At 43.4% G+C, this 12,659-nt stretch overlaps 1 protein-coding gene across 2 annotated transcripts in view; it reads left to right on the plus strand.

The window, feature by feature from the left end:
• UNC5D (unc-5 netrin receptor D) overlaps positions 1–12,659 on the plus strand; it is a 435,843-nt gene that overhangs the window by 325,757 nt on the left and 97,427 nt on the right. Inside the window, exon 8 of one of the 2 annotated variants that reach the window (XM_083713478.1) lies at positions 1,531–1,563. The exons of the other annotated variant lie outside the window; for it this stretch is intronic. Within the exon in view, the coding sequence (XP_083569604.1) occupies positions 1,531–1,563 (33 nt within the window). The remainder of the gene's footprint in view (positions 1–1,530; positions 1,564–12,659) is intronic. 2 annotated transcript variants of the gene reach the window in all.

The raw sequence follows: 12,659 nt of genomic DNA on the forward strand, positions 1-12,659 counted from the left end.
ATGTCAGTCAGTTTGAATGTGCAGGGATTGTACAATAGCCATGCAGGATTTTTGCAGGCAGCCATGTGCTGAACAGAAACTCATAATGGCCACTAACTTGTGTGACTTTAAAAGAGGATTAGACTATTACATGGACGTGAAGGCTGTCTGTGGCTACTAGCTATGATGACTATGTGCTGCCTCCCCTGGCAGTATGCCTGTGAATACCAGTTGCTGGGAATCACAAACAGGGAAATTACTGTTGCTCTCAGGTCTTACTTTTGGGCTTCCCATGAGCATCTTGTCGGCTTCTTAGCTAGGATGCTGGAAAAGAGCATTGTATTTATGGTCTTTTGGAGAACAGGGGTGCCAACTTGAATAAAATATTGTGGGGGCCCAGGTAAGCCCTGCCCCACATAATCAATCACATGACTCAGCACACAGACACCATTTGAATGGAAATGCCCATCAACGGGGTAGGGGCTCAGCCCTCAAATATTTTATTGTGGGGCCCAAAGTACCCACAGTCCTAGGAGTTGGCTTCTGTGTTGAAGAATATTCTAGGGCTCCAAAGAATATCCAATGACAAAACAATTTGACATTTATTTATTTATTTATTTTGCATTTTAATGAGAAACTACCCAATTCCCAGTTTTTGAAACAATATGCGAACTGAAACACAATTATCCTTCAACAAACATTCACACTCCTCCAGATTTTGTGGTGCCGTTCTCCAACCATACAATGTGTATAAGCAAGCATATATTAGAGGAAAGTGTGTTTTAACTTGTTTTGTGCCTCCTACAGGGAGGCTTTCCCTACTCTCTCCTTTTCTGTACACTTCTCAAGTCATCACCTCTAGGGTCTAGGGCCACTTTAATATCAAGAGCAAATTTGCACCCATTGCTTTTCAGAAACCATTGTCTGAACACAGTCATTGCTTTTTTCCAGTAGCAGCTAATTTACTGGATTAGATAGACTGTTCTGTTTTCCCTTGCATCTATCATAGAATTAGTAGTATCTGGAAGAGGTGCTCGTGAAAGCTTGGAAATTCTGTTTGGTGGAATAATTCCAATGGAAAAGAATATTTCACTTTACCAGCTAAAGCATCTCCCAAGGCAGAATGCCAGCTTAAATTATATCCTTTCTATTGCACTCTTCTCAGATTCGTCCATACATGTCTGGGGGCAGATAAGGATAGAATCTGCATCCTGTTGAAATCAATGTCACAAATCTTATTGACTGGAATTGCAATTGTCCTTGTGTATATTTGCACATTTGAGCAGAAATTTAAAAATTGATAATTACCTTCCTTCCCTCCCCCAAACACTTTAAGTAGTTTATTTTTAGTACGAAAGAAACAGAAGGGAATTTATATGTCCGGGAGAAGGGCGGGGAGAGAGATTACATAAAAATGGTTATTGTCAGCTGCCAAGGAGAAAATATTTCATTTGTAGAGCTGGACAGAAAGTGTTCTAGGAAATGCATTCCTTGTGCATTTATTAAGTGCAACTTTCTCTCTTTCTCTTCTCTCTCACTTCCTCTTTTTAGATAAAAAGCCTCTTCACGAAATAAAACCCCAAAGTAAGTTCATTTCTTCTCATGTAACTTTTTAATATAATATTTATTTGTAAAAAGAAGAAGAATAGTTGTCACCAGTGCTTTTTTTCTAACAAAAATGTTTAGGGGTACTCTCATTTCCCTACTCATATTGAAATACATCTCCTTAACGAGACCAAACTTAGATTCACAAAATGTTTAGGGGTATGTGTACCCCTGCGTCCCCCCAGAAAAAAAGCACTGGTTGGCACACCCCAGTTTGCATGGCCATCATTAGGAGGGCACACCAGCTGTGTCATGGTGGCCGAACAGCAGGCAGGTGTTTCTGGGAGGTGGGTGAGCAAGCGGCAGGCAACCCAGACTAGTCACAGAGGAACAGACATGGCAGGCTGTTGCAGGCCCCTAGAAACCACCCTGCTTTCCTGCCGCTGCAGACCCAACACTGATGCAACTCTTTCAGCCTCAGCAGTGTTAGTGGCAACAATGCAGAACTGTGCTGGGGAGCTGCTCCAGCAGGCAAGGGGACATTGAGGTCAAGGAGAAGGTAACCAAAGGGGTTGGAGTTGGGCAGAACACCAAGGGGCAGGTTTAGCAAGCCTCACCGTTCTCTCCTTGTTGATGCTGGAGGCCATGGTTGCTGAGGGAGACTTCCTCCTCCTCATGATGACCTGTTTGCCAACGGTGATGGTAGTGGCAGGGTGGAAGATAGTGAAAAAGCTTTCTCTTCTTTATTCCCGTCTCGCCCATGAACAGTGGCAGTGACGGTGGGATTGTTGAATCACGGCAAGTGTTGAAGGGATACGGTGGTGGAGGAGGATTTTGGGGTGTGCTGTGGGGAATGGGGAACCTGGATGGTTAAGTCAAGTCAATGCGACTATGGGGTCGCAGCACTCATCTTGCATTCAGGTTGAGGAAGCCAGCGTTCGTCCACAGTCAGCTTTCTGGGTCATGTGGCAAGCATGACTAAACCGCTTCTGGCACAATGGAACACCGTGACAGAAACCAGAGTGCACGGAAACACCGTTTACCTTCCGGCCACAGCAGTACCTTTCTATCTACTTGCACTGGCACGCTTTCAAACTGCTAGGTTGGCAGGAGCTGGGACAGAGCAACGGGAGCTCACTCCATTGCGGGGATTTGAACTGCCAACCTTCCAATCGGCAAGCCCAAGAGGCTCAGTGGTTTAGACCACAGCGCCACCCGCATCCCTACCATGGGGAAGTTATGGGTGAGTTGTGAGGGGATGGGGGAGTTTGAGGTGAACTGTAGGGAGACTGGCAACAGAGATGGGGTAGACAGGAACTGGGGGGTTAAGGAGCTGTCTGGGGTGCAGGCCAGCCTCACTTATCTACTTGTACAAGTTTAGGCAGTGGCGTAGCGTGGGGGGTGCAGGGGGGGCCGGCCGCACCGGGCGCAACATCTGGGGGTTAGGGTTAGGGGGCGCAAATCCACGGGTTAGGGGGGGCAAATTACTTGCCTTGCCCCGGCTGCTGACAACCCATGCTACGCCACTGAGTTTAGGTAAGTTCTCCCCCCATTAAACAGTGGCTCAGTGGCATTCAAAGGAAAGTTGGGAGCACTTCTGCTCTCTGAAGTGCCTCTCAATGTCCTTTAAAAAGGGTTGGGGCAAGCTGTGAATGGGTGGTTGGTCAGGCGAGGTGTAAAAGGAGGAAGAGTTGGCCAGGTGTGGGGGAAGGGGAGTTGGCAAAGGGGCTGGCAGGTAGGGGTAGGTGGCATTGGTGCAGTCACAAAGGTCACAGAAAATATCTTCCTTTGAAACAATAACATTAACAGACCTATTCACAACTGCATTCGCGGTTAATACTGCCGTTGTTGCAACAACATCAAAATCAGAGCTACAAAGCATAACACATTGTAGTTACCGTATTTTTTGCACCATAACACTCACTTTTTTCCTCCTAGAAAGTAAGGGGAAATGCCTGTGCGTGTTATGGAGTGAATGCCTATGGGTGGCGGGGGGGGGGGGTTGTCTGGTTGGCTGCTTTAAACCATGCTCTCTGTCCCTCTCTCCTCCCCACTCATCTCGCTAAATAGCAGCAAAGCTTTTCAGCTCTCTAAGCCGGGGAGGAGGGAGAGAAGCAGAGCCTGCTTGTTTTAAAGGAGCAAAGCGGGAGAGGAGAGGAGCCTTCTCCGCTTATACCCCTCTTCTGCATTATTAGCAGCATCCTTCTCCACACACCCCACGCATGCTCCTTTCCCTTGAGTGCTTTTCCTTCCCTCCCCACTTAAAACGTGGCTACAAAGCACGGATCCACATGGATCCTCAGGAGTTTTGCATTGGGCTACCCCAAACTCACCATCAGATCACATGTCTGTGGCCACAGCATGAACCACAAAAATCATACATCCACTGTTTCGTTTAGAATATTTTTTTTCCCTTGTTTTCCTCCTCTAAAAACTACGTGCATGTTATGGTCAGGTGCGTGTTATAGAGCGAAAAATACGGTACTTTAAAATGTTGAAGAAAACGTTTGTGATTCCTCTTTCATTTCTGTAATAATAATTTATTGGACGGAGAATTAAAATATGCACCTTACTGGCCAAAAGCCATGTCCCCTCCCTCTGCCCTCATTCTGGGTTTTGTAGCAGAAAATATAGATACTTAACATCTGAGCCTTTAGTAAAATTATATAATGCATTTGTGGGAAGGAAAAGATTTGCCTTAAAAGTTAGAAATGAAGACTTAACAAATGGATCAAAAGCTAGGAAATGACTCACATTAATTAAAAAACCAAAAACAACCCACACATAGTTCATATGTTTGTTAATCTAGATGAAGCCTGAGTTCTTAGCACATAATTTTGTTTTGAAAATGTAGATAATATGATTACACTAGATTGGTGGAATGGGACTTTGCAACTGGCTACCAGCCAGATAGGGGGCCGTGATATAATTGGGACAGGGCAAGGATTTGCACTAGTGCCATGAAGATCTTCTCCCCCCATCCCCGCCTTTCATTCTGTTCCCCAAATCTGCTCTGATGGGTTGGGACAGGTTTAGAGGTTGCACAGGTAGGAGGAAAGCAGGAAAATATTCTGCTGTGCCAGGAGAAATCCTTGCACTCATGGATCCAGTGACTTAGTGCTGTGTTGAATATAATGCTATACCTGTGGACCTAGCTTGCTGGAAGCATCACATGTGTCATCTTGGTGGAAGGCAAGGCTGAGCGGGTTTAGGTCATGCTAGTTGCATCATGTTCTGAGGAAGAGAAAACAGTTTGTGGCTGCTAGTGCTGTAGCGTCCCTCCTCCCCATGTCAATATCTATTGTGGAGTGAATGTTTGGGGGTGTTTTTTTGTCTCCCTGTCTTTCTGTGGAACATTTTATCCTTACATCCTGTTGACTGCAACTGCAGACTTTTTGTTTAACATTCTGATAGTCCTGGGAGTTGAGACGACAAGGTGTTGTCTATGCACAAATCTCTCTTTTTTATGTAACTCTGTTGTTTGGGATAGTGGTGCCCAGGGCTTTCCTTTGTCCTGAGTGCCCACCAACAATGTTTCCCTTCAGCAAATTCCCACTGGCTCTCTAGCGTGCTCACAGTTATCTTGGTGTAGTAAGAGATAAGGCTGAGCCCTGCATCTAGGTCCAAAGCCCAGATAACGAACTGAATTGGGCTGCTTCAGGTTGACTTGGGAATTGGTCAGATTCAGTTGAGGGAGCCCTGAAACACCCTAGGTCAGATCAGGTCCTCCCAGAGTGATCTAGAGCTGTCAAAAGGGGGGCAGTATGGCGATGAGGACAAGGGGGTGGGAACAAGGGGTGCAGGCAACTCGATTTCCCCTTCTCCCACTCCCCAACTACATGTTTAAAGCCCAGATTAATTGGGATGGGGAGGAAGGAGATGTACATCTCCTCTCCTTCCTCCTAACCAAATGACTGTGCAAGACCCCCCAGATTGGTTCAAGGTCCTGGGCTGTATAAATTCAGAGTTGTAGAGTTTGAAGGCACCCCAAGGATTATCTAGTCCAACCCCTGGACTAGAGTGCTGGATCGGACTCTAAATTGGATTGGCCCTTATAATATAGTGCAGTGACCTCTTGCTGAACATTTTGATGTGTGTGCTCTCTCCCCTTATTATACTGTGTTGGCTACAGGGCTATGATAGTGCGCCCTGCAACACGCCTAAAGGGATGGGGATATGGAAGGAATTTGATTTCAGGTTTTAATGCAAAACTTCCTATTTGTGATGCAAAAGACACCTGTCCTTCAAAATTTCCACTTCCCTGAATTGTATGACGCTGTTCTCCAGCCGGATAATGTGTATATCATAGGGTAAAGTATGCATAAAATGAATATCTTAGTAAAACCATATGGAAATGCATTAGAGGGAATTGTTTGCAGAAATACATATATTAGGCAAAACTACTTACAAAAAAAATGTACATTAAGAGATTTGCACTAAGATGCTAACATTTATTTATTTATAATGAGAACTTTTTTTTAAAAAAAGCAACACTTAATGCAGAAATGTGGAAAATTGGACTGCAAAAATGAGGAACTGAAAGAAATTGAAATTGACAAATTTGTGCATGCTTCCATGGAGGGGAAGGAGTCAGTGTTGCCTTTTGCAGCTAGTGGGTTGCGTGTCGAGGTCCCCAAGCCACCCCCAAATAACTCACAACGCACACTTAATTTTTGTTTAAGGTTTTTGGCATAATTTTGGCCACAACTTTATTTAAATACAAAACCATGAGTGGTTGTTTAGGCATTGGTTAAGACTATCTGTCCCCCCGCCTGGGGACAGAACTGACTTCCGGGCACCACCGAAAGACAGTGCGGGGGAAAGCAAGTCGGGGAGAAATGGAGCTGAGTCACAGATTCTCAATTCTCATCCGCATGCTCCCCGAAGGCTTGCCGGCCCTAGTCCCATTCCAGGGATTGGACGAAAAGGTGGCAAGCTCCAGGATTCCTTTAACGGAATTCCCTTTCCGCAGCAACCATGGAGGGGCAGGCCCAGCCTATCCTAACCAATTTATAACCAATGCCTAACCGCAACCTTACAAATTGTGACGATTTGCTACGCAGTAGGCAAAAACCAAATGGCCCAGCCAATCAGCCAGATGGACAAAATTCCTACCAGGCCCCTGCCCCAAGGGCTGACGACCCCATGACAGGCATAGCAAGGTCAATGCAACAACCCCTTACTCAAGGGCGGGTGGGCGGGTGATCCGTTGCACACAGCAAAGAGAAAGCTCCAGGCTGCGTGCAAAGTATTTAAACATTTTACCCCTCCCACCAAAATTGCAACATAACTTTTACCCCAGCAACCCAGTGAACCAATCCCTGCCCCAGGCCATCTTTAGAGACCCTGCCTGGTAACAGAGGGGTGGCTCAGCAGACCCCACCGCAACACGTGCTCTTCATGAAGGAGAACATGCTTTCTCAGAGTGGTTTAACGATCAATCCCTCTTCCACAGGGAACTTTGGCATTTGTAGCCCTGTGAAGAATACAGGGGTCTAATAACTCTCAGCTCCCTTAACAGGCTACAGCACCTAGGCTTCTTTGGAGGAAGCCATGCTTGTTTAAGGTGGCATGATGTTCCTTTAGCGCAGATGGGACCCTCATTTCATTCCTTGTGCTCCTCACTGGGTTGTTCCTTTAAATAGCTTAATAAAATAAGATACGTTTACGTTTTAGATCCTAATGAACTTGAATGGGATTTGAACAGCGAAGAGCAGACACTTTTTCTGCTGGGAATATGCCTCTGGTGATGCTCTGTCTTAGTTGTTGTGCTTAAGCCAAGGAAAAGGTGGGGTGGGCTTTAAAGTGTTTCATCATTACCTTGGATGTTTAGGGAAGTTTCCAGTTGTTAGAGTATAATACACTTGGCAGTCCAGCAGCACCTAAAATTGTCAGGCTGGCTGCTGTACTTTTGTTTATTCTCTCCTCATCTCCTGTTTCACGATTGGATCCTTAAAGTGGGCTAGCCAAACTGCTGAGGTCGATTTTAGTGCCTTTTAGTACCTTGGGGAATGAAACTCTTTATTTTAAATTGCGAGATTAGAGATGTGTTATATAAATGCCCCTCGTTGCTTGCTATTGAATGGAACAGGCATTAAGTTTAAGACCACATGAATCATCATTGATGTAAAATCAAAGTCAATTATTAAGATAATTGAGAAGCAACCAATTGTGGTAAATAGCCTTATATATAACTCTCTGTTTGGGAACTGTGTTTCTCGCATGTGTGGACTTCTCCACAGACAAGCAAACGGAGGGTTGAAGAAAGAAGTAGATTGCAGTGGCTTGCCATTTTAGTAGCAGGTGGCAAGGAGGAGAGACGAACAAAGAAATTGTGATTGTTGGTTTCTGCTAGGAAATGTACAGCAAAGCAGAGGAGATGAGTGGCCTGCACAGATTGTGCAAAATTTTAGTATAAATGAGATAATTAAATCAATTACGATTCCTAATACATTAGATCGAAATGTTTCATTTTGTGTTTCTTCGCTTCTTAAATTCTCTTCAGGTTTTTAATGGAACTTAATAATGGTTAATGGAAACTTCATTACCGTAAAATGTATTTTGATAGATGTTGGCCAAGTTGGGAAGCACAGACCCTCCAAGTGTCCCTATTTTCCAGGGACAGTCTCGGATATACAGAAGCCATCCTGATTTCTGCTTTGATCCCAGAATGTCCCTCTTTTCCTTAGGATGTCCCTATTTTCATTGGAGAAATGTTGAAGGGTATGGACTTATCCGACCCCTCGAGCCGTCTGAAGGCAATCCGGTATAGGGAAGTTTTTTTAAAAAAATGTTTAATGTTTTATTGTGTTTTTATATATGTTGGAAGCTGCCCAGAATGCTGGGGCAACCCAGTAAGACAGGCATAGGCAAACTTGGCCCTCCAGATGTTTGGGGACTACAACTCCCATCATCCCTAGCTAACAGGACCAGTGGTCAGGGATGATGGGAGCTGTAGTCCCAAAACATCTGGAGGGACGAGTTTGCCAATGCCTGCAATAAGATGTATGGGTTATAAATAGTAAAATTATCATTGTGGAACAGGATGCCCCTTTTTTCATCAGAGAAATGTTGGAAGCACAATGTCTTGGCTCAGACATAACACCAAATTGTGCTTTGGGGAATATGTGCCCCAGGCTTCAGACTTGCATGCTCCCCCATCCTTCCTCTATGAGCCAGTTGCCTCTCTGCTGTCCTGGTTTGAGACAAAGCAAATATGTCAAACTTTGGCATCTGCCAGGTTTCTGATCCTAGTTTACACAGCAAATACAGACCAAAGTTTGTCAGATCAAGCAAAATGGGCATATGATCTGAAAGAAAGGAGGAAATTGTTATGTCCCAGTACAAGAGGGACACAGCACAAAATCATGAACCATACTATGCTGTTGTGGTTCTTCCCAGTGTGAACCCTCCCCCTCCCCCGCCACCATAAAATATCTGATCTTCTCTGTATCAGAAAAACACAGATCATGAGATAACTTGCAAACTAGGCAGTGGAACTTGATAAAGCCACCTTACTGAAACTGAGGTGATTTTATGTTAAAGTTGTGTTGTGTTTACCTAAAGATGTATTGTCTTCCAGGGTAAGTTTAAAGACAGATGCTTGCGTAATAAAAGTCAAATTTATAAAATACTGTTGTTGTACTGGCCTAAGATGCACAATATGTGTGTTAATAATTTATAATGTAATATAATAATGATATTTGTGTTGCCCAGGTTGTAACTGAACGTCGCTTTTACTAAACGCAATTGCTGTCAGTGAGCACACAGAAAAATATGATTAGAAAAATATCATTTGATGACGCAGCTTTGGAAAGATATTCAACCGTAGCCTATTAGTCTATATGGGCATCTGTTTTGTGCTTTGGGCTTGTTTTATTGTTCCACCCCTTCTAACAATGGTTTCCTGGTTCAGATGAAATGGAAAACTATGGTTTGATTGTAGTTTGTGTGAAGGGAGAAGTAAAGGAAGTTCTGTGCATGAGCAAAGAAATGTTTGTGCTTATCTCAGTGACCATCTGAGCTGCCTCAGTGTTTAAAACTTGTAGTTTATACTCTGCATTAAAAATAAATAAATCTGTATTGTATATTATGCAAAGGTTTTTGGCCAAAAGCCCTTCCCTAGTTAGGAGGTCTTCTAACAAACAGCCTTGTGCATATTGCCTTGAGTTTAAGGATGGAAGAAATGCATGATATAAATATACCAAAATAAGATACAACTCTTTAAAAAATAAAACCCATCTGGTCTAAAGTAAGTACAGAAAACAATACACACACATTGCTAGCATTATGTTTCCTTTACTTTCCACTATTCCATCAGAGGGAGTTTTGTGTGTGTGTGTGTGTGTGCGTGTGTTTAGTTTTGCCTGAAACAATGTTAAAATGAATGTTTCATCAACATTTGGCATTTTTGGAACAAATAAGACTCTTGGAATGGAAGAATAATTCTTAATCTTCCTATAAGCATTTCCCAACATGATTCAATTGGGATGAAATGAAGAGCAGGGGTCTTTTCCTAAACATGGTGAAATTTTGAAGTTAACCTCTTGGGCCCACAGAAAACCAAAGTGAAATGCATTATCATCGGGGTTCATCTGACCCTCTTATTACAGCCCTTTAGGAAATCTCTAAAGACCCATTTATTTTCCTTGGTTTTCTCTTGAGTTGTTGGTTTATTGAAGGGCCTGTTGTTTTAATTGTATTTGATATTGGTTTTTAATATTAGTGGCCTGTCTGTTCAATTATTATCCCTGACTTTAAAAAAAAAATGTTTCTGTATTATTTACCGTATTTTTTGCACTATAGGATGCACTTTTCCTTCTCCAAAAATGAAGGGGAAATGTGTGTGCATCCTATGGGGCGAATGCAGGCTTTCGCTGAAGCCTGGAGAGCGAGAGGGGTCGGTGTGCACCGACCCCTCTCGCTCTCCAGGCTTCAGGAAGCTATCCAGGCTTCAGGAAGCTATCCAGGCTTCAGGAAGCTATCCCGCGGTAGTTCCCGCCAGGCTTCCAAGCTTGCGGATAGCAGCCTGTTCTGGGGGCTGGGGTCGGGGGGAACTTGGACTTCCCCCGCCCAAGCCCCATGCCTGGGGGGGATTTTTTTTCTTTATGCCCCCCCCAAAAATCCTAGGTGTGCCCTATGGGACGGTGTGCCCTATAGAGCGAAAAATACGGTAATTGAGTAAGTAGCCTTCACAAATCCTTAAGTGCCAGACTAGGAATCTTAGGCCATGATAGAGATGATAGATCGATAGATAGATGATAGATAGATAGATAGAGTAGATGATAGATAGATAGATAGATAGATAGATAGATAGATAGATGATAGAGATGATAGATAGATAGATAGATAGATAGATAGATAGATAGATAGATAGATAGATAGATGATAGATAGATAGATGATAGATGTTTTGTTTTTAAAAGAGAAACCTGAGGGTAAAACTCTGAAGTACAGTGTAACATTATTATTTTTTTCACATTCCCAGAGGTCTGCCAAGATAAAACCTTAACTTCTAGTTCTTTGCTTAATTAGAAACAGGGTTGTTTTTTATTTGTGTGTGCGAATTTAGAAAAGTGTTTGTGAATTTAGACTGCACTGTCTCTCAAAAGTTTAAATCAAAGATGGAGAGCTGGTGGCCCTCCAGTTTTTGTCGGACTCAAACTCGCATATTGGCCAATAATCCGATGTGCTGACTGGGGCTGATGGGAGGGCACCAGGTTGGAAAATGCTGGTCTAGGCTCTCTAGATACCTTTGTCGATCTATTTCAGTTGATTTATGGTGTATGTTGCTCAGTTTGAAACATTTGAAAAAAATGGTATAGAAAAAAATCCATTTGTGGGCTTTTCACATGCCCCTGAAATGGTGTTGTTGTTGTTGTTGTTGTTGTTTTTTTTAAAAAAAACAACCCTTCAACAAGCCTTTGCTGTGACATTGCCTAATTGGTCCCACTGACAAAGATTAATGCCTGTTTTCTGTGTGGAGATTTTTTAGAAATTCAGACAAGCTTCATGGATCCACAACTGCATGGTTCCAATGACATAATTCACCTTTCATATATTTGTCCATCGTTTCCTACCTACCTACCCATTTTCTGGCATAAGAGATTTTCTGGGAACAGCAATGACATTCTGCATTGTTCTCCTTAAAAGCAAGCAAACAAAAAGATCTTCCCAATGTATCACTTCCTTTTCTTCAGGATATTTCTCCAGAAGGTTCCAATGAGATTTGGAACACCAGACTGCAGTGCAGCACAACTATTCAGATACTGCCAATAGAATTCTGTGGAGGAGTGAGGCTGAGCTGGGGGGAAAGTTATCTCACCCACAGAAATAAAGTCTAATAGTTCAGTAATTTAAAAGTGTTCATAAGGCAATGTTTCTCAAACTTGTGTCTGCTGAGAAGGGGCTTTCTAAACTTATTCTTCCTTAAGCTGCCCCTCAGCTGTACCGCAGCAGAGCATGAGATTTGCACCTATCTGCTGTACACAAATATGCAAGAATATGACATTACAGAGGAAGAAAGAGAGAGACCAAAACATGGTTGTCCCTTCCTAAATCCATACACAAGTATATATTGGTATAACAGGGGTGGGGTGCCTCAGGCCCAAGGGCTGAATGCAGCCCTTGTTGAGACCACTTTGTCTGTCCCTTAGAACAGTGTTTCCCAACCTTGTGCCTCCAGCTGTTTTTGGACTACAATTCCCATCATCCCTTGCCACTGGTCTTGCTAGTCAGGGATGATGGGAGTTGTAGTTCAAAAACAGCTGGAGGCACAAGGTTGGGAAACACTGCCTTAGAACTTTCTCCGGTCCATGGTCCATGTCCTTCCATCTGAGACTCACCCTTCTAGTGCCAGATTTACATATAAGCTAAACAAGCTATAGCTTAGGGCCCCACTCTCGGGGGAGGAGGGGGAATTTAAAGGGAAAAAACCTGCATGTACATTTCCCAAATATAAGATAAAAAAACAAATAAAATAAAACCTGCATGCAGCAACAGTGTTTTGTATTGTGTAATGGGCCCCGCCTGCTAGCCTGCTCCCTAAAATATCACTGGTTTGCTCATTTCTATATATAGGGTACCTACATTCTGCATGGATTTTGCATTCTGCATTGACTTTTCAACAAAAACTTT

This window comes from Podarcis gaigeae, assembly GCF_964106915.1.
Source record: "Podarcis gaigeae genome assembly, chromosome: 15".
Taxonomy (NCBI): Eukaryota; Metazoa; Chordata; class Lepidosauria; order Squamata; family Lacertidae; genus Podarcis; species Podarcis gaigeae.